Genomic DNA, 21197 nt, shown 5'->3' with positions numbered 1-21197 from the left:
CTCTAGCGGGTCCACCAGACCCATGAACACTGGCTGAGTAACAAAAATACGAACACCACACAAGGGTTAAGCCTTTATGTGTACTGCTCTTTATTTATAGCCTGCTAAACCAACCATTCAGTGTTGTAAACACTGGAAAGTGGAAGTGCCCTGTGGACAGATTGAGCAATTTATTATTCAGAGGTTATGCAAAATACAAGCAACTCATAATTTAAGCTTTAATAAGCAGAGTTGGGTTAAAAATGAGCTGCCAAAATTCATATAAGGCTACCACATTTAACAAAAAATGAAACAAACCAAAAACAGAATAAAAAACCTATTAATAATATCACCATTTAATTTAATTCATATACATAAGCAGGATATTCCTTTTAATAGAGTAGCTGCTGTAAAATGCTAGTTTGCATTTGTTATGTATTTAGCCCCAAACCATAGAGTCTCCTCTGATCTGTTTATTGGTTTGGTCTCTGTTGGAGTTGTTCTCCACACTAAGTGATGCCACCAGGCCAGTGTGTGTCGGGCCGAATGTCAGAAACCACCCACCGTCCATTCTCAGCCCAGCGTAGCCGCGGCTGTCATTCCCGGTCAACTCACAAGCCCATAATTGCACTTCACATGTACTTTCTACATGTATTTTTAGATCAGTGAATGTTCTCGCCATACGGAGAGGTTGGGGTGAGGAAATTAAGAAACTTAATAAGCGAGTAGAGTTAAAACATACATCATTAAATCTAACAAAAACTCGGCATTACTCACTGGGCTTATTTTGGAGGGCTCTACGCAAAAGAAAAAAAGAATCCTATTTATTTGAAGGGGGAAAAACAGAAAACTTAAAATTAGTCCAACAAGAATGGAGAAAGTGTTTTTTGTGAAGTCAGGATGGGCTGATTTGCAACAAAATTATGCCATTCCACATTAGAGGACTTAGAAAACTGTTCAATGAATACTTTTCTAAAGAACAAAAATGCATGAGGTCAGCCCTCCAGCTATTGTCAGACGATGCTTTTCAAACCAGGCATTTCTCCTTCAGGGGCAAGAGACTGCCAATCAAGTGCATTTTGCTGTGAAAAAGGAAACACAGAGAGGGAGAAATCTCCTGAGGTATTGTCTATATGGCCGTGGTCGGCTGCTCTTAAGTGGAGCCAATGGCATCTTGCGTCCCCAACCAAAAACAAGAGATTTTTCTTCTTCTTAGTGTGAAGGAAAGGATATAGAAAAAAAGAAAGTGGTTCCAATTGAGTAGGGACCAGTGTGCAAGCAGTTTAGTGGGCTTTCCAGTTTGAGCATTGGCTGACTGATTAGCCTGTATGACAGACAGTGCTGGAGGCAGACAGAAAAACACTTTCAGAGGATTAAACAAGGTTGCGCTCTCCATAGCTTCACAGACCAAAGGGCCAAATTAGAAAGGGTATTACTTCCTTGCATGTAACCGGTTGGGCCTGGATGAAATGCTAATTGCATTTCAAAAGAGTTCACAAAACAGAGAGGCAACCCAGAACGGGGGTGTATTTTCATTGGAGAAGAAGCAGGACTTTACGATTCACTGACCAGCACACAATTTTAAGGAGCAAGGCTTTTGTTCACTCATGCTCCTTTTTGTGTTCTATGTGCATTTCTGACATTGCCACAGTTCTCTATTTTTTTTGTTTCTCCCACTTTTTGGCATGCTAGCCTCCTCTCCTGCAGAATCCAAATCTTCCCATTCAGACTCCCTTCTATTCTCCCAGCTCTCCTCTATCACTTTTAAATAAGGACACACACACTATACACGTCCTTACTACAGTAGGTGTAGGACAGCCCCTTTTTCAGGCTGTTGTAGCCTCTTGAAAACTAAGGGCCAGACGGTGAGGCTGAAGCAAATTCCTGAACGACTCGGGTCAAGAAATTTCATTTATTAGAGAAAAATACCAAAACCAGTAAAAATAAATGGTGATCATGGCTCAAATGAAGCTGTTAATCAACTTTGTTGTGATTCAAAACAACCAACGTATTATGTAATAGTGAATTTGAGACGGTGCACGTGTTCATGTTTGTGGGTCCTGTCCAGTGTCCATACAACAAAACATGACAATTTTCTGGCTTTTTTAAAACCTTTTTTTAAACATATACCCAGACAATGAGAGAAAGTGGATGTGCACATTTTTTTACGTAAAGAAACACACCCACCACATTCTCGGGCACGCTTGGATCAACCACACAAACATACGAGGAATTCCTCTGACTTGATGAACAGCGGCGCAATGAGAGCAGTGAGAGATAAACAAAGAAGGAAAGTTTGTGCAAATGAAATGTAAAATGATGGGTCTTACACAGAAACTAGGGGGTTAGTGGATAAATAAAGAAAAAAAACTATGGAATCACCACACTTGAAGGATGTTCATTCAAAAAAAAAAAAAAAAAAAGGTACTTCATTAATGAAAAGCAACACTGTGTATCAAGCTAGCACGGATACTGTTTGACAGATTAAAGCGTGCCATGTACCAAATATGTTTTCTATTGACAGAATGAGACAAGTGTCCAAAATGTGTGCATGTGTATCTCTCTTAGTCTTTTATTTCACACACAAGTCTGCTTATTTTCCTCAGGCAGTCATTGTTATGTTTCACTGGAATGACACCAGACTAAAGTCCCAGCATAATCTCCTTGGCCAGTGCAGACCTGTAATTCATAACTAAACATCGCCTTCAACCAAACCAATCAAACGCAGTCTTTGATCACTTCCCTGTAGCCCGCTGTAACCTTGTTTTCTTCTGTTTAGGTGGTAATGCTGGTTTTAGTTTCACTTTTCTGTATGTAAATCCCATTTCATTCAGCCCATTTCAGGTATATGACAAACAAACATGTTTCTCCCCATTTGCTTTTCATCAGTTTACTTGTGCATTTTCAAGACATACAGTATTGCTTTGAGTTTTCTCTCCTGATGCTGTGACATCTTCCATCTACTAGTATATTTTCCTTTTATAATGTTCCCATACTTTTTAGACATTTTAGACACGGGTGACTGGGAACAGCCAACATTATTTTGCATAATTTCTTTGTCAGATTGATCTGGAAAAAATGTCATTGATCTTAAAAACAACTGACCTGTTTTACATGAATTTCACGAAGCCAGAATCTTCAGCAATCAAACAAAAGTAGTTTTTATATCATATCTGTGGTCTGTGTATGTGCTTCAAAGTAAAAAACTTAAGAGCGGTGATGCCAAACGTTTTTCCAGGAGTTGTAGATGTAAAACATTGGTGACCTACTTCGATCGGTTTGTTTTATATGGACAGGACACTGCTTTTCTGAAGCTCATTATTTTTCACGCTCTTTCAGACTCAGACACACATAACACAAGTAAAGTCATTAGAAAGGAGAAATGATGGTTACAAAAAAGAAACAGTATAAGGTTAGATATCCATGATGTCCTTCCAGCCAAATGTGAGGCTGTGACTTGCACCACGGGCGGAGGGCACCACAGGATGCTTTCCACATGGCTCCACGTGGATTTTAACATGTGTGGATTTATCGCCAGACAAAGGGATCCAGGTGGGGTCTTCATGTTTAAAAGAATGGAATCAATAATGAACAACCAAAGATGTAATCATCAAATAAATCTGTGGAGCTTTGGAATAACACATTATTCGATGACCGGTGAAAAGAAAATGTTTTCAGTACTCTTTAAAACGCCATTTAACTTGTACAAAGTCTAGCCAAGCTAATGTGAAACAAAGGACACAGCCTTTCAGAATGTTCTTGTACTTTTCCCTATGTTTTGATATCTGAGGAAATTTTGCTGTGCACAGATTTTCCATGCTGTTTGCTAGATAAAAAGAAACAGACCAGCTTGAACTTGCAAGGACAGAAATGTAGCTAAAATTGAATGTAGTGTAAATACTACAAAACGAAACTGATATTTTGTATTGATAATTCTGTAACATTTTAGAAGAACTGGTCATGCATCAGAGTTAGAACAGCAGGTAGTAAAGGCTCTGAAATCTATCTGATTTACCACCAAAAAGGTCAGGTTCAAGTTTAGTCCTGGAATGGAGATGGTCAACAGATGAACAAGTACAAGGTCTCCTTTTCGCTCCTAGAGAAGACACTATAACAATAACTCTAAAAGTACAAGTGTGTGTGTGTGTGTGTGTATGTGTCTGTGTGTATGTAATGAGCTTGTGGTTGTGAAATGTGATGTAGAGGTCACAGCTGAGAGCTCACGGCAGTGACCGTACTAGAATCCTCTCACTGGGAACAATATGTGGTTGGTTAGGCCCGCTAAAGAGACCTCAGGATTGCTGGACATCACTGAAAGGCCACCGCTTTCCTGTGTCTTTGCTCCAAAGACAACAGCTACTAAACCATGATCCTGTTTCCCGTGTGTAAGCACCAACTGTCAAATTACTTTTTAAAAACAAAGTACAAAACAGTAAAACAGAGAGAGAACATTTCAAGACAATTATTCATGGCTCGAATTCGTCAGTTTAGAAAATCTTAAGCTTGCTTCACCAGACCAGGCAATGAAGTATTAGACATAATGATCAACGTTCAGATAAAAAGCAGGGCGACATTTGAAGTTAGCATAGCTCCAGTCTCACTTGTTGCTGAGGAGCCAGAAGGAGCATGCTGAATGTTAATTAGACAAAAGGACATACAACAAGATCTCAACATCAAATATGAACGGTACAGATTACTTTATTTACTTTTTTTAATCAAATACTGTCCTGCATTTTATGTTCTCTGTACCTTTTCAATGTCTCCTAAGGGAGATGAAAATCCTATTAAAACGATCTTCCCAACGCAGCCTTGTTTCCCCACAGTGTCAGCTGTTGTGTAATCGATATGAAACACACTGCAATAATATCAAAAACTGAAAGAGTTCAATTTGAAAAAACTCCTGCTTGAGGACATTCACCCCAAAGGGTCAGAAATTGTCCCTATTCATTACTGTAATCCAGTCACTATACACAAAACAGAAAAAGCTTAAATCCAAAAAGTCATGTCTTTGATTGTTAGTGGAAACATTGTTAAATTGAGCTGCATGTCTTTTGGATATTTTCCATACTAAAGGTATGGAGAAACCTTTCGCATTTTAGCTTTAAATTGACCCAAAAACATTTATTCTAACAACTGTTTTAGGAATTTGTTTTCATGTTTCACACCAGATCCTTGCATAACGCCAAGTTCAATGTGAAGAATAAGAATCTGCCTCAAAGACGTGATCATTTCAAAGTCGGTGCCCTTTCAAGGTGATGAAATGACAACCTGACCATAAAACAATAGTTTTAACTTATACTGACTGAATCCACTCTTTTTCTTTACACATTTCTTTACTATCCTGTGTTTTTACCATGCAAAAAGATGGTTTAGTAAAGCACAAAACTGTGGATGAAAACAAAATTACTTTTTTTTATACCGTCTGCTTATAAAAGCAAACAAAAAGATCACAGGCATCTGTTCACAGATAGTAGCCTTCACGTCATGCATTGTTCTAATTAAACTCCACAAATTTCATTCAATCAAAGAGAGATAGATAAAAGATGTGCTTCACATATCTTGTGAAGCAAGTGATTCAATGGGGGGTGTGTGGGGGTGGGGGTAGCCTGTTGCATGGTGCCTTCATCCACTCTTTCGCTCTATCCCCACACACTAAAACGAGAGTACCTCTCATCCCCACAAAATATCGGTCTCATCCTTTCTGCATCGTGCAACCGTCCAACACCTTTCATGAATGAATAGTCTGTTTATGGCACTGCCCCCCTTTGTACCGTGCAGCCATTAGGGAGGTGAGACAGAAGGAAAGAGAGGCGAGCAGTAAAACAGTTTCCGCCCAGTGAATCACATTCAGCCCCTTGCACAGGCGAATGGGGGCTGACCCCTGCCAGGCAATGACATAAACACCGACAAACAAAGGACCTGACCTCTGAGCAAGTGAGGATCTTAGAGAACCCCAATCTGCAAAAACAAACTCACTCTGACATATGACTTTCTAATGATGAGAATGGAGAGAGGAGGTTAAAAACAATACAACTGTGAACCCCCTGTCAACTTCTGCTTTTTTGTAAAAAAGAGGGAAAAAATTGATTAAATCATTTTACTAATTTCTACAAAGATTCACAGAAGAAACAGCTGATGGAGAGCAGGTGTAGACGCTGAATGGATACAGAAACAGCTCCCCACCCTTCCTCCCCAATGAGAAAAAAGGATTTAACTCTGCTGGCCACACCACAGAGGAGGCAACAAAAGAGATTTGCAAAGGACGCACGAAGATGACATCATGTCAAATCAATTAGAGATCAGGAGGAGATGTTCAATTATTTAAGGTCTGCAAACCCCACCCCACGAAATGGTGTAAATTATGGAGCCATCTGCGTAAAATAACCCCCAAAAAAGAAGCAGTATCACAATGGGGCTAAAGGCGCCGCTCGTTTCTTTAACAGTAGCAGCACATGTGCGCAACTCAAAGTATGCCAAGATTACTTATGGCCCGAGTAAGCCTATAGATTAGTCAGTCTATGAGAAGGTCCCCCGGCTCACCATGTGTGGCAGTTGTTGTTTTATTTCAGTGGGAGAGCGAAAACCCACACAAAGCGGAGTAATCACACTGGAGATCCTGGATGTAACCATGGAAGCGTTTGTCTCCGTCCTCAATGGGCTACTCGGCCATTCATCTACTGATTGCGCTGAATCAATATTTAAGCTTTTCAATTTTATTAGCTGCACCGAGGGGTATTTTTGGCACAGGGCAAAAAGAAATTAGCAGCGGCCAACCACTTTTAATCGTTTTCTTATAGTCTTACACAATGCGTCTGCTTGAGCTGTCTGGCATAATTGATGAGGGGTATCGCTACTCATTTGTTTCCTTTATCCTTCCCACTATTAATCCACCGCTGACTCTAGCGGCTGGAGGAACCAGTCATTTCTCACTGGCTTACTGAGAAATAAATCCAAGACGGCTGCATTGTCCTGACAGACTGTAATACAAGAGTGTCACGAAACCACATCGGACGCATCTTCAGCTCTTTGTGAAATGAATCTTGTAAAGTTTTGCTGGTCGCCACTCATCCTCGTTCTTAACTCACAAATCACACTGACAGACAGAAAAATCTCAGTAAAAGCACACAACACGAATCGTGTTAACTTACCTGACACCGTGCTTGACCTCTCAGTCCAAAATATTGTGCTCTATAATGTTTATTTCTGTGGATAACATCAGTGTGCGCTCCGAAGATCTTCGGCTCCACGTCTTCTCAAACAGCAGCCGGTAACTGCATCGTTTCGTGTTATCTGACACCGAACCTTCCACTCGGCAGCTTTTAGCTCTCCGTGAACAACGTGGGTAGAAGCGCGTCTGTCATGTAACGGGACTGGAACTGGCTGAAATAGCCGAGACGGACACGGCTCTGTGAGACCTGCTCCTCTCTACACACAACTCCGGGCTCCTGCGGCCATGTGGCAGCTGTAGCTGTTGTTACTGTACAAACACGGCCTGCTGTCCGAGCAGAAAGCTTACTTTACAGCTACTCCGAGACTCGAGCTCGTCTCCCGGTCGCTGCTAATGAGACAAGATGTTTTAATCCCATTTGTCTCTGAAGGGCGCACACTACCGTGCGCACGCTGTGCTGGCCAACAGCTCCACCTTGTGAGCTGAGCAGGCATGGAGAGCCGCTCTCCTCTTCGCTGTCGTCTGCCACTTATACTCTCCACAAACTTTGCAAATTAGCACCTGAGGAATTTCATTTACAGCTGGTCCCAGTTCACACAATTTTATACAATAATATATACAGTACTGTGCAAAAGTCTTGAGCTACACCTCGTTTTTTAAATTTTATGCGCTTTATTCTGGTTAACTTAGGTATTTTTATTTAGTTCATTTATTTATTTTCTCAGTAGCAAACCAAACCAAATTTCATTGCGCTATGTGTAATGATAATAGAAACCATTCATTCATTGCTATACATTACTAATTACTTTAAGTACTCTTGAGCAATAGTTCTTCAGCTTTTCTAAAGTTTTTCTCTGGGCATTGGCTGCTTTTCCACCCATTTTCAGCCCAGTCCTTGTACATTGTCCATGTTCTAGGAAGTATATTTGATAAGCCATTTAATACTGATTTATGAATCATTCAAGGTTAAAACAGGCAACTAACTCAAATGAGGAAGCAGTGTTGTCTTTACACGTAACGGATAAAAATAAATACATCAAATTCTATCTTTAGCCAATATTTGAGGAAAATGAACAAGTGGCAAGGCTAAAAAAAATTGTCTACAGCAGATGAACAGTATCTGAAAATCATATCCTTTAGAAATAGACAAATAAATCCAGCAAAGACGTCACATAGGACATTCGAGATGGATCTGGCCCGTAGATTGATCCATCTTCTGTTTACTAAAGCCTCATCAGAAATGGTCTGTGGAAAAGGTGGCTGTCAAGAAGTCATGAGGAAGGAAAACAAGGAGAAAAAGCTGAGGTATGCCAAATTACACAAGAACGAGACTGAAAATCAGTGGCAACAGGTCTTGCGGAGTGATTACTCCAAACATTTTGGTTCGGATTTTTGGTTCAAATCATTTTCAGTATGTACAGAGTCCAGCCATCTGTAAAACACAGTGGAGGCTCTGTCATTATTTTTGAGCTGCATTTAAGCCACATGGTGTTGGGGAACTTGGCAAAGTTTATGGAGTTATGAACTGCTGTCAGAATTTGAGGCACCATGAAACACAGAAAGAGTGCGGAAAGAGTGTTTCTGGCACCGGCTTTATTTTTTTTAGTGTGACGATGATACCAAACACACTTCCCATGCAGTAAACTCACACCCGGAACAGAAAAAACACAGAAAACATCCAAAGAAGAGCTTTGAATGTCTTTCAAGAATCTTAGATAACTATTCCTGGAGCCTACTTTAAGAAATTACAAGAAAGCTTGTCTAAGAGAGTCCAGGCTATGTTGAAGAAATGTGGTCATACCAAATATTGACTTTCAGACTTATTAGAATTGTGCAATTTTTTTCTTTTTCTTTATGCATAGTCTCTTAGACTATTTTTTAGCTATACTGTATATCCCAGGGTCAGCAGTGGTAACCAACGGACACGTAATTCAGAATATAAATAATACAGTTTACTCTGTATTTAATTAGAGTAAACTATATTAACTATATCCTGTTCATAGTGACAGAGGTTAAGACAAAACGGAATCTATCTGGCTTAAGGTTAATCTAGCTGTTTACAGACACGTTTGGCAGGGTTTAGCCCCCATAAAGGCTCGGTGTTCACAGCCAACAGTACACTGTTGTACTTTTATAAACAAAGCCATTAGTTTAACCTCGCAGCTACCGCGAATATGAACATGGGTGTAAACTGAGAAAATAAAACAACTCTATCATTTCTATGAAACAAATTTCCAGCTTCCACTCAAGAGGAAGCGAGGCCCGAATTATGTTGCACAGAATTGCAGAAGTGACGACAGCTGCTCTCCAAGAAGGAAAAACAGACGAACCTGTGAAGAAAAACTGTGTTGAAAAGACAATACAGTCAGATTTCCAAAGGCAGCAAAAACAACTCTGAGAGCTACTCTCCAGAGAGAAAGAGGATGAGAGTAGACACTGAGAAAAAAGAAACAACAGTGACTCGGAGCATCCAAAAAAGTTCTTCTTCAAGGACTATCCAACTCCAAGTTCAGAAAAAGAACAATATGAACTTGAGTGATACCAAAAACTCTCAAAATACACCAAAAGACAACAAGAGGCCAGGACAAGCACCAGTGACACAGAGCAGCCAAAAAAGTTGGACGCCAAGCACTATCCGACTCCTAGTTAAGAAAATGAACAATATGACCTTGAGTGAAACCTCTGAAAACACACCAAACACACCAAAAGACAACAAGAGGCCAGAAGCAGTAGTGACACAGGGCGTCCAAAAAAGTCCCTGAGCCAGGACTATCCAACTCCCAGGTCAGAAAACAAACGATACGGCCTTCGGCTAAGGAAAATTAAAAAAAAAAAAAACATCTCTTACTGCTCTGTTTATTTCTTTAAATGAACACTTGTACTTTTTTGTCATAGAAGAATAAGAATATTAATATGAATATGAACACCAAGGCGTTTCCAGGCCAGCCAAGAGAAACCCGTTCTCACTCCCGACACGTACACGCAGTTTTACTTGACGTTGGGCGCCACCTCGCGGCAAAAAAATAAAGGTTGCGCTGCGGTCGCGTGTGGTAGCGTCATTACGTAAATATTGTGTTGACGTGGCGTGAGCGGTAGCAGTTCAATAGCGGTTAGCAGGCACGTAACAAACAGACTACAGGGAGAGACCAAGGAGAATCCAGTGGAAGTATGGACAGTAGAAAGAACAATTGAGGGATCGGGATTCACTTTATCAGGCAAAGGTAGTTGTAAACGATTTCCTAAAGACATTTTAATCAACTGCTGATCAACGGGACACAAAGCTCATTAGCGGTGGCGATATAATAAATGTGGACTCCAGTTAGCACTAGCCTAGCCCGTGGAGATGGGTCGCTTCTTGTTGGAGAGGATCTGGAAAGTCTGTTTAAGACAGTTGTTTAATGGCTTAAAGAAAGTGTTTCTTAACTTACGCAGTTATTTCTGAAATATAATCGTCCCACACCTCACCGTTGTTTTACGAGAAAAGCGTGAGTGTAGCAGCATTGTGCTGTTCGTAGACAACGACGTAGCTAAATAGTTGCTAACCTTAAATTTTAGCCACCATATCACTTTACGAGCTTGGTTAGTTAATCGCATGCTTGCGTACTTGAATAAGAAGATGATTGCTGGTGTGCCCGTTGTTTAAACCATTCAGCACTAGATGCTGCTTACATAGCACTCGTCGTCTGGCCTTACATTGGTTCAAAAATAGACGGCTTCTTGTTTAAACTGATAACATAGTATTGCCTTGCAGTTATTTCACAATTGTGATATGGTGGACCTTTATCTGATCTGACTGAGCCTTTTTGAGAGCTGACTAGCCTGATCATATAGCATGATCATAGTGGTATAGGTTGAGACTAAAACATTCAGTGTAATCAGTCTTATCTGTCAGATCATAGCAGGATTGATGTGTTTTCTGTATATACAGCCAAAATGTTAATGCCTATTCTGTTGAACTACAGTAGCACATGTTAAGTAAGTTGGATAGCCCATAGATTTTAAGATGCACACTCTAATAAGTTTTTTTTTCTTGATTCAGTCTATCAGCCTGTGCTCTGAGCCATTGTTTCCTTCTGCCTAAAACAGTGAAGAAAAATGTCCAGCAGAAGCCAGCACTATGGATTCCAGTCAGCCACCATGGTGCAGCCTGCCAATGGCGGGCATGCCTATCTGTTCGGAAACAACAGCTCAGAAAATGATATGTCAGAAGAGGATGGGGAAAGCTATGAGCTTCGGCCTCGTGGCAGAGAGAGACTCCGGAGGAGCACCTCTAAAGAGAGAATGGATGACATTATCTATTTGACCAGAGATATCCAGGAGGGAGACACTCTGAACAGCATCGCCCTACAGTACCATTGCTCAGTATGTGTTTACTTAGATTTGTGTGTTTGTCTTACCTCTCCTTTGCAGCATGGACTAAAATCCTCATTTGTTTGTTTTTGTACACCTGCACTTTTCTCTTTATGTGGGAAACGTACAGAAACATGCTTTGTTGCTTTATATGTCTAGGAAAGCAGGTGAGTTGTAGGTAGGTAAGCTGCTGTTGCTCACTTTATTTTATGATGATAGTGGTTATTAATTTCTGAAATTGAAACTGCTTGCTAAACAAAGAATTGGAAGCAACCTAACACCTTCAGATTGAAACATTGTAGTTTTCACTACAATGTTTCAAAATGATTTCTTATTATATGTAAAGCAGCACTTTTTTAGAAAAGATATGTGAGATTGACAAACATCTGTGGAAAGTTTATTATAATCAGTGTTTTTTTATATATGCATGTAAAGAGTTCAAGTACAGGTTTAACAGACAGCAAATTGTAAGTGGCTTATTAATTACTTATAATTTTTTTCCCCCTGTGAATCCCAGGTGGCGGACATCAAGCGTGCGAACAACCTTTTGACAGAGCAGGACTTTTTTGCCCTGCGTTCAGTTAAGATTCCTGTGAGGCGCTTTAGTGTCCTCACTGAGACTCATAACGCTGCTACTCTCAAATCTGCCTCGCCCACAGGCACTAGACACCCGCCTCAGGTCTCGCACATTACTTCTCTCCCTTCTGAATCCTCCATGGACTCCTGTTCTTCCACTGACAGCGTGGAAGGATTCCTGATGGAGAAGGACAAGGACATTGAGCGGCTGGTGAAATCCACAGGACCATCTCGGAGCGGCCTCAGTGAGGTTGTGTCCTCTTTAACGCAGCAGCAGCCATTACTAGGAGAAGCTGGATATAAACCAGTACAGAGGAAGGATCCTTATTATGGGGCAGACTGGGGCATGGGATGGTGGACTGCTGTGGCAATCATGCTTTTTGTCGGCATCGTCACACCCATCTTTTATCTGTTGTACTATGAAGTTCTTGTGAAAGCTGACGTTAGCCATCATGGTATGCCTACACAAACTCAGAAAGGCTTCTCTCATGAGTCTCAACAAGGCAACGGTTCGATCGGGAGTCAAGACATTCCTGGAGATGCTCAACATAGGCTTGCAGTTAATGGAACTCAGCAGGGACGGGTTGCGGACAAAGCAGGAGACGGTGGAGATAGAGAAAATGAGAAAACATAGCATAGCACCTAAAATGTGTCGCTAACTCAGAGAACTAATAGAACTATCCTGATGTTCCCATTTACAGATAACTTTTAAAACATCACTCTAATCCATCTGGCTGAACTATACAGGAGACAATAACTTTGGAGGATTGAAAGATTAAGTTGTGGCCACAATCATAACTTGCGTCTCTCCATTTGCATACAGTTGACAGACTGAATGTGGGTCCAACTCTTTGCAAGATTTACGTCTGGTTTGATAGACCAATGCTGTGCTGCTTCAACCTTTTTAAAAGTGACTGTATTTCATAGTTGGTCTGAGTGTCTCCTGTAAACTCGAGATGGTGTCTTTGCAGTCAGCTGTGCTGGAGAATTTTTAGCCGGTTACACACAAATGCTGCCCAGGGAGTTTGTGGATTTGTATAAAAGATGTTTGAGCTGTAACTTTTGCCATGTTAGTTACATTGCACTTTCCAATGGTACTTGTTGGAAAAGTTAGGATTGCTGCCACTGTGTGTGTAATTAAAATTAATTTATTTGAAGACTGAACATCAGTTTTTACGTACACTACCAGTATTGATCCTCAGTTGGAGTTAAAATGAATTTTTCTTGAATTTCCATCCTGCTTGAAAGAACTGGGTTTTTTTTTTTCCCCAATTAAGAATCAAAAATATAAATAAGAGCATGGTGAGGAAAATGCACAATATTCCCACAATAACGCATTTGTAATTATGTACAATTTTTAGACTTGTTATGTAGCCCTTTTATTTTATCACTGTGTTCAGTTGATATTCTATGACAGAGCATTGTGTGTTCTTAACAGTATGTGCCTTTCAACCTGTGAAACCTGACTAGAGGATGAAAAATAAATCTATTTTGAATAAATTATTGCCATGTGCAAATATTTCAGTATTTCTTATTTACATTAGTCTTTAACGAAAGCTTGATTAGAAAAGAATTCGCTCCACTCTACTGAACAGCTTTCCCAACTCATGTGCAATATTTAACCAAAAGAAGCAGTCACATTATGTTTAACTTCAGCACTTCCTTGCTTGAGAGACGCTCAGTATGTTGCTTCGGCATCCATATTATCGTCACTGTCCGCAGCGAAATCTTCACCGTTGTCGAAGTAGCTTTCTATGTAGTCGTTTTCCTACACGGGACAAATAAAAAGCAATGTCAGATCTAGTTTGCACATATTGATCATTATGTGTAACACATTTTTCAGTACATCTTGAAATTTGCACCTCTTCAATATCCTCCTCTTCGTATTCTTCCTCTTCAATTTCCTCTTCTTCATCCTTATTTCCTGGCTTCTTTTCAGTCTCCTCATCTGATTTTTCAGGGTCATCTTTGTTTGCCAGTTCCTGACATTAATATCAAATTACTCACGAGAAACACCAAAGATGTGGAGAGAGAACTGACAGTAAATTTAAATGAAGCTTACATCTAATTTGGTCAGAATGTTCTCTGCGTCCTTGCGTGATATCTTCGCACTTTTCTTTGTGCCTGTTGGAGTTAAACATTGGGTCTTTATTCTTATAGTAACAAAGAAAGTAAAAAGAAATGTCATTTCATACATATTGTGTTTAATGTACCCGTTTTAGCTCGAGGTCGTTTTCTTCTGGGCATCAGTTCTTTTGGAAAAAGGTTCCAGTCTAAAAAAATAAAAATGTTATCATCGTCCTCTTTTTTTGTGTTCCACCTAACCCCATGATGATGTGTTACATACGTACCTGGAGTCCATTCATTGTCATCAATCTGGCTTTGCTTCAGGTATCTCTCGGTGTATCTCTCCACTTCTGTTTTCATGTAAACAAAAGAAAGGTCATACTCTTAAAAACACTTACTCTATTGTGCGTCAACACAAACTGCAGTGTTACTCGTGATCCTCACCCCACATTGTCATGGTCAGTAGTTCGCATACAGTCAATGGCATGAATGTGATGGTAATTCGGGGCTTTAATGATTTCTTTGAACTCTTATTTTTATAGAGTGGAAGGACTGTACAGCATGCACCATTAATGCCTCTAACAACAAAACAAAAACCCCCCCAAAGAATTTGTTACACAAGCTTGGATTAATTTTGGCAGTCCTTGAAGGATGAAAGGATTGATAACACTAAATGGCGCCCACCCAGACGGACCCGACTTTTAAGCATAGTCCACAAATTTTCAATAACGTTGAGGCTGTGGTTTTGGGAAAGCCAGAATCTTAATGTTGGTCTTGCTTTATCCAATCCAAAACCAATGTTGATGTGCATTTGGGAACACTGTCCTGTTTGAACACCCAGTTGTGTCCAAAATTTCAACCGTCTAGCTGTGGATTTAAGGTGAATTTGAAGTTGTTGATTTTTTTACAGACGAGAATTTGGCCATGTAGGCAGCTGCAAATTTCAGTTGTTGATTTTGGAGCAGGGTATTCTTTTGTGGTCGGCAAAAGAACTAAAACTCGGCTGGTCTTTGAGTAATTTCAATTTCACGGTAGACTTGTGACCCGGTTGTTCTTGGGTTGTTGTGAACATCCTAACCAATTTTCTCTTATCTGAGGGTAACAGTTCGGATCTTCTTCCAGAAAATGGAAAACTTGGAATCTGATATTGTTTAAAAATAGCTCAAATAGACTTTCCCCAAATTATGTAAATTATCAATTCTCCTTCTTGGATCTTCACAGAGTTCCTTCAACTCTCCCATTGTGCGTCAATACAATGAGCCCTGTCAAACAAATCCTTCTTTTTTTCCTGTCAAAGACAGACTAGTTGTTTTCAATGATGATCACTGATGAGAAGTTAATAGGCCTTGGTCTCATCAAGCTAAAAGACGTTTAATATCTGTTCTGCTCTACAGCCCATCAACCAGCTCTCTTTTTACTGCAGGTTTGGGATGGAGTACAATGTCTAACAGCTATCTAAGACAGTGGAAGTAGTGCCCAACCGTGGGATGAGAGTCTTGCTGAAGAGGCTGTAGATATGAAGCAGCTGCTTCTCTGTTTATCGGTCATGATGTGTGTATATTTGCTTCTGCACAGAAGAACTGGGTGCACCTCCTTTTCATAGATAATTTCCCTATAGTCATGTTCACCACAGACCCCCTGCTGAATAAGCAATCCCCCCCTTCCCCCTATAAAATACACTGACTTCTTTACATGGTTACATTTAGCTAACTGTGGAACAGGGGAGTTCTAAAAAGCCAGTAATCCAGACAAAAGAAATCTGTGGTTTCGCAAGATGAGACATCTGTAACTCAATATTCTGTCATTAATCTGCATCTCTCCCTTTCCCAGATATGACCTTAACTGAAAGTCTTTGTTCCTAAAAGCTGCATTATCTTCCCCAACAGCAGACAACTGTCTTACAGCGTCATTTCAGCTGATGTCAGGCTTCTAATGCACCGCTCTCCTCACCTGCTTTATTGGACTGAGGTTTGATGTTGTGTGGCAGCCGTTGCATTGTTCCCCTCATCTCTTGTTTTAAGGCCAGCATGTAGTCCTCATCCTCACCAGCTTTCAGTGGAACTGGTTTAAAATCAGTGTTCTGGAGAAGTACGGATGATGTAATGCCGATATTAATGATGTTCAAGTGCAAATAAATTTCAAATCTAACTGAAATTCAGACTGCCATGTAAAGGTGTTCAACTTTTTCAGTATGAATAGTCAAAATATACTACATTGTAAGCATAGCATAGTCCAAACTGTGTTTAAAAGAAAAAAAAAAATCCCCATAAAGCATCCTGGCAGAATCCAAGAGGAATGTAAATATCTGCCATATTCTTGGGGAATACACACGGCCAATGAAAACCTGGCCATGAATTTTACATAAGCACATACATTATTGCCCTTTACCCCCTTTGTGCTTATTTGTGAACACTGTGAGAGACACTCATTGGGTCATAACTCTTAAACACATGTTGGCCATGAGCACGATGAATATACTTTCATCTGCCTTCATTTACATACAAATGCAGTAAAATGTTTTGTAAATTTCATTACAAAGAATAAACCTTAACTTATTATAAGTAAACGTCCACTGTATATAGTCTGCTATTCAAATTCCATGCAAATTTCACCTACCTCTCTCAAAAAGGTCTCTCCTAAAGTCACTCCAGTAAAGTTTGACCTCAACCCTTTTGAGCATTAGAGGTGAATTTGTTATATTGAAATGCAATCTGACATACTGCTTGTGTGTGTGTGTAAAAGACTGTGTTCGGTACTTACTGGAAACAGAGGACTGGGCCCCACCCTGGCTTCTGGCATGTTGCCCCTGCCGATGCCCAGAGCGTCAATATTGAAGGTAAAAGCACCCACTCCACGACCCTTGCCTGCCATGGCTGCAGGTCTCCTCTGTTCCTGCACACACACACACACACACACACACGTCCACATATCTCCAGTCAACACGTGTTGATGAAAGTTAACGTACTACAGCTTCCATCGCCTTTAGCGTGACTCTGCCAGCAATGAAGCTTTAGTCAGCATCAGAGACGCACTCTGCGTGTATAGTATGTTGAAATACTTACTAGAAGCCTGTTAGTATACTGCGCCTAATGTAAAAAAGCACAGTCTACTTCAGAGCTGGACAGCGATATTTAGCTCTTACTGGATCCGCATGTTTCAGTTTTTTAATGTACCTCTCTGGCCGGTTTTATCTGTCCCTCGGCAACTTCTTAAAAATCACATACATTTCAGCTGAACCTAATGAAGATACTGCTTAGCTAGCACCGGCTTTGGAAACCTGCACACGCCATACGCCACTGTCAGCATGCGTAAATGTGGCTTTAACTCGCTCCTCCTCTGCGTGACGACAGAGGAGGCGTGGTTTGCGTATAGCCAATTGCAACCCACGTTAAGCTGCCGTCGTTTATCGGTTTGCCCAGTGAGCTTAGTGTCCTCCTACAAGGGTGTGTCTGCGGCCACCATCGCATTAACCTCAATGAAAACATATCATCTGTAGCTGGTAGGCTAGTTACACCTCTCCCCCCAATAAATCACCTGACAGTACGACACCATACTGAACCCTACTTCGACAAGCGAATGAACTGGGATGTCTGCAGTCGACTGGTACGCTCACAAATCGCTCGGAGACGGAATCTTCTGGATCCAGGAGCGATTCTACCAGTCGGAGAACCGAGCCAACATCTGGTTGCTGCGCGGCACACACCAGGACGTGGTGATAGACACGGGTCTGGGCTTAAGGAGCTTACCTGAATACATCGACGCCAAAGGCCTGCTGGGAAAAGACCCGCAGAGGAAGAACCCGTTGCTTGCCATCGCCACCCACGCCCACTTCGACCACTCCGGTGGTCTGCATCAGTTCCAACAGGTGGGCGTCCACAGCGCGGAGGTCGATGCCCTGGCCAACGGAGACAACTTCGAGACGGTCACTTGGCTCAGCGACAGGGAGATAGCCGAGGCTCCCAGCCCGGGATGGAGGGCAAGGCACTACAAAGTCAAGGCTGTGCAGCCCACACACATACTGCAGGAGGGTAGGTAGGAGATACAGCCCTTGTAGATTTGATTTAGGCTAGAGGGATGGATCTGTGATCAAATACCAGCGTGGTCTAAAAGCATTCACTTAGTGACAAGGACCATAATCGATACAGTAATGGGCTTGATGGATGCACCAGGCCTAGTGTGAGCACAGTACGCTCTACAGAGTCGTTTCCAGCCTCAGATTCTGCATAGCGATTTGGCAGAAGACCAACAATGACTTGCTAGCTCACACATCGAAACGTATTACATATGTAATGGAGGTAGTGGGGATGGGACAAGGGGGGCGGTCTGCCAGTAATTTTTACAGTTACAAAGTAGGCTAGAGGAACCAGTTCAATGCAGCAACATGAGGCCAGGACTGGTGATTACACAGGTGCAATTATCCCATTACATAAAACAGGATATTCTATCCAAGGAATGCAGGTACAGACAATTTCTCCCTATTAGAAGTGGATGCTTTAAAAAAAAAACAACCAAAAAAATTATATTGGTAGAAACTATATGCTCATTCTCTATATCTGCAGAGCTGTTCTATTTTAAGCCAGTGTGATGGCTTTGATGTATTCTCTTGCTTCCAAGAAAGAAGAAGAGCATACAGAGACTGGTGTCACACTTAATGAAAGCATCCCTCTGCACGGAGTAACAACCACACAGTCTTCTCTTTTCTTAAACAATTTTTTTATAGTAGAATAGAATTCAACTTTATTGTCATTGCACAACTTACAGGTACAAGGCAACGAAATGCAGTTTGCATCCATCCAGAAGTGCTTTAGCCATGATATAGATCTATTACAAATATATATTAGCAATAATATAGATATGTAAGTATATTACAGAAATGGGTCTATTATGGTATGTTATAATGTACACGGTATGAAGTATGTTGTGAATATTCTATAACTATAAGTATGTACAGGTTGTAGTGAGTACAAGCTATGTACAGGCTATGAACAGGATATAAATATGAAAAACTATACAGAAATATAACATATACAGCTATACAGAAATGTGAACTATGCAAGTTATAAACAGTTGTAGAATTAAAAATTAAAAAATTATTATTAAAAATTATTATTATTATTAGTGGGTCAGAGATCAGCAGGTGGCGAGCTGAATCAACCTACTTGATAAATGTGAACGTGGATACATTGTTTGAAAGCACTGGTCACTGGAGTCTTTATGTAAAGCACACATTCACCAGAATAGCACACATAATAATACACAAAGCTTATATCATAAATAATGTATTTGCTGAACCACTATATCCATTGGGGTTTGATGCAAAATGCAGTATTGTAGAGTAACTTGTTCTGCTGTGTCAGAGCCACTACTGCAGTGCAGCTGGTATATCTCATTCCCTGATGTATCAACTTCACCCTTTTTGCCAGTGCAACTCATAACTGGCCTCGACCAAATCGATGATATACTGAATGTCACAGAATCTGTGTGACTCAGTGACATGACAGTCTAAGATTTTAAATGCATAGTCGCCGGTGATTACGGTTCATGCCATGTTTGTATGTGTGAATAATTATCAAAACCTAATGCCTTCTCAACCTCTCTTTCTCCTGCTTAGGTGATGTCATCAATCTTGGTGATAGACAGCTGACTGTGCTTCACATGCCCGGACACTCTCGGGGAAGCATTTGCCTTCATGACCGGGACAATAAGTTGCTTTTCAGTGGCGACGTTGTGTATGACGGCGCAATGATTGACTGGCTGCCCTACAGCCATGTCAGTGACTACATAAGCAGCTGTGAGCGCCTGGTTGGGCTGGTGGACAGCGAACAGGTAACTCTAAGGCCCACTAGAGAGCAGCCTCACAATTTCAGTACACAGTTCCACTTTTTTTCCAGGGGTATTTATCCCAAAGCACCGTATATCAACATTTCATAGATTTATAATGAAAATGTCTGAAATTTGGCATACCAGTATCTATTAGCCTACATATACAAGCTGTGTTTTCTGTGCTAATACTTAAAACAATATAATTTAACATGTACTAAACATTATTTGTTAAATAAAATACATGTTTATTGGCTTTAAAATTGATTTAACAGGTCGACCAAGTCCTCCCAGGGCACTACAACGCATTCGGTGCGAAGCGGCTCCATCGGCTTGCCTCCACGTACATCAGCAGGGCTGAAACATGCCCTGCAAAGTTCTCCACGTTTGCCTGGAGGAGTCTGGCTGGGGTGGCTCTGCGGGTGTGCAACCCACGGTGTGCCTGCTAATGAGAGTGGGTCATTGAGCTGCAGGAAGCAAGTGCACAAAGAGAGATGTTTTAGTATGGAGGACATGGAAGACTGGGGGCGGGGTTACCTCTGTTTTATCTGCAACTTAACGTAATGCTGTCCATTTACTTATGTAATCCAGCTGAAAATCAAGTAATTGCCAAACTTTGTGTGAAATGTCCCTACTGGGTTACAGAAGTGAATAATCAGCACCATATGAAGCCTATTATAAAAATATTTACTGGTCTTATATGCTGATGAATATGTATATGTCGGTGTTAATATAATTCAGTGTTTGATTTTTATACTTTAAGCATACGTGAAGTTACAATAGCACAACAATAGCACAACTCTGCACTACAAACAGAACAGGGCGCTTTGGGTTTTCCTCTGAGACATTTGAAACAAAGTCATTATGGCCATAGTGTTCTCTATGCATATTACAATGCTCAGTGAAGACTCAGTGTCGACTACCTCCGATGTTTGTAATTGTGCTTTGTACTATTGACTAATCTGCGGCTTTGCTATCGAAACATAGACAATAAAAGTCTCTGTTCTACCTACTTTTTGAGTCTTTTGCAGCACAGATTGCGGCGGCTTCTAAGTGGATTTGCTTCTCCAGGGGGAACTCAAATGGGATTTGTTGCAAGAGAGGGAAAAAGGGGCAGAACAGAAGTGGATGGAATATGATCCAACACATGTTCAAAGGATAGAGAACTTAAAGTCATTTTCTGATCTGATGGAAACCTCTCTCAATGCATGGAAAGGGTTTAATTTGGGGGGCTTTT

General features: G+C 40.8%; 4 protein-coding genes across 7 annotated transcripts in view; 2 read left to right on the top strand and 2 right to left on the bottom strand.

The window, feature by feature from the left end:
* The window catches only part of adgrv1 (adhesion G protein-coupled receptor V1), a 137144-nt gene extending 129630 nt beyond the window's left edge, over positions 1 to 7514 (bottom strand). The window contains exon 1 of the mRNA XM_076890783.1: positions 7128 to 7514. The gene's annotated coding sequence lies outside the window, so the exon portion shown is untranslated. The remainder of the gene's footprint in view (positions 1 to 7127) is intronic.
* A 2712-nt stretch (positions 7515 to 10226) lies between these two features.
* On the top strand, positions 10227 to 13592 carry lysmd3 (LysM, putative peptidoglycan-binding, domain containing 3). Of its 2 annotated transcripts, none has more exons than XM_004544365.4 (3): positions 10227 to 10368; positions 11234 to 11509; positions 12015 to 13592. In XM_004544365.4, the coding sequence occupies exons 2-3, from the start codon at positions 11243 to 11245 to the stop codon at positions 12705 to 12707; spliced, it is 960 nt and encodes a 319-aa protein (XP_004544422.1). In that variant the 5' UTR covers positions 10227 to 10368; positions 11234 to 11242; the 3' UTR covers positions 12708 to 13592. The 2 variants fall into 2 exon arrangements, with proteins under 2 accessions (XP_004544422.1, XP_076746895.1); XM_076890780.1 differs by having other exon boundaries at positions 10231 to 10368; positions 11187 to 11509.
* On the bottom strand, positions 13415 to 17478 carry polr3g (polymerase (RNA) III (DNA directed) polypeptide G). Of its 3 annotated transcripts, XM_076890781.1 has the most exons (9): positions 17314 to 17477; positions 17203 to 17226; positions 16901 to 17032; positions 16091 to 16220; positions 14425 to 14490; positions 14287 to 14346; positions 14136 to 14197; positions 13936 to 14055; positions 13415 to 13841 (listed from the first exon to the last, which is right to left on the bottom strand). In XM_076890781.1, exons 3-9 carry the CDS (start codon positions 17009 to 17011, stop codon positions 13752 to 13754), a joined length of 639 nt encoding a protein of 212 aa, XP_076746896.1. In that variant the 5' UTR covers positions 17012 to 17032; positions 17203 to 17226; positions 17314 to 17477; the 3' UTR covers positions 13415 to 13751. The 3 variants fall into 3 exon arrangements, with proteins under 3 accessions (XP_076746896.1, XP_004544424.2, XP_004544423.2); XM_004544367.6 differs by lacking the exon at positions 17203 to 17226 and having other exon boundaries at positions 17314 to 17478; XM_004544366.6 differs by having other exon boundaries at positions 17203 to 17475.
* Positions 17479 to 17569: 91 nt separating this feature from the next.
* On the top strand, positions 17570 to 20972 carry mblac2 (metallo-beta-lactamase domain containing 2). Its single transcript, XM_004544364.2, has 3 exons — positions 17570 to 18168; positions 19752 to 19966; positions 20236 to 20972. The coding sequence occupies exons 1-3, from the start codon at positions 17727 to 17729 to the stop codon at positions 20407 to 20409; spliced, it is 831 nt and encodes a 276-aa protein (XP_004544421.1). The 5' UTR covers positions 17570 to 17726; the 3' UTR covers positions 20410 to 20972.
* The last annotated feature ends 225 nt before the right edge of the window (positions 20973 to 21197 follow it).

The sequence above is a fragment of the Maylandia zebra genome, linkage group LG12 (assembly GCF_041146795.1).
Source record: "Maylandia zebra isolate NMK-2024a linkage group LG12, Mzebra_GT3a, whole genome shotgun sequence".
Taxonomy (NCBI): Eukaryota; Metazoa; Chordata; class Actinopteri; order Cichliformes; family Cichlidae; genus Maylandia; species Maylandia zebra.
The sequence above is the reverse complement of the archived record's forward strand: the minus strand, read 5'-3'. Positions and strand labels throughout refer to the sequence as shown.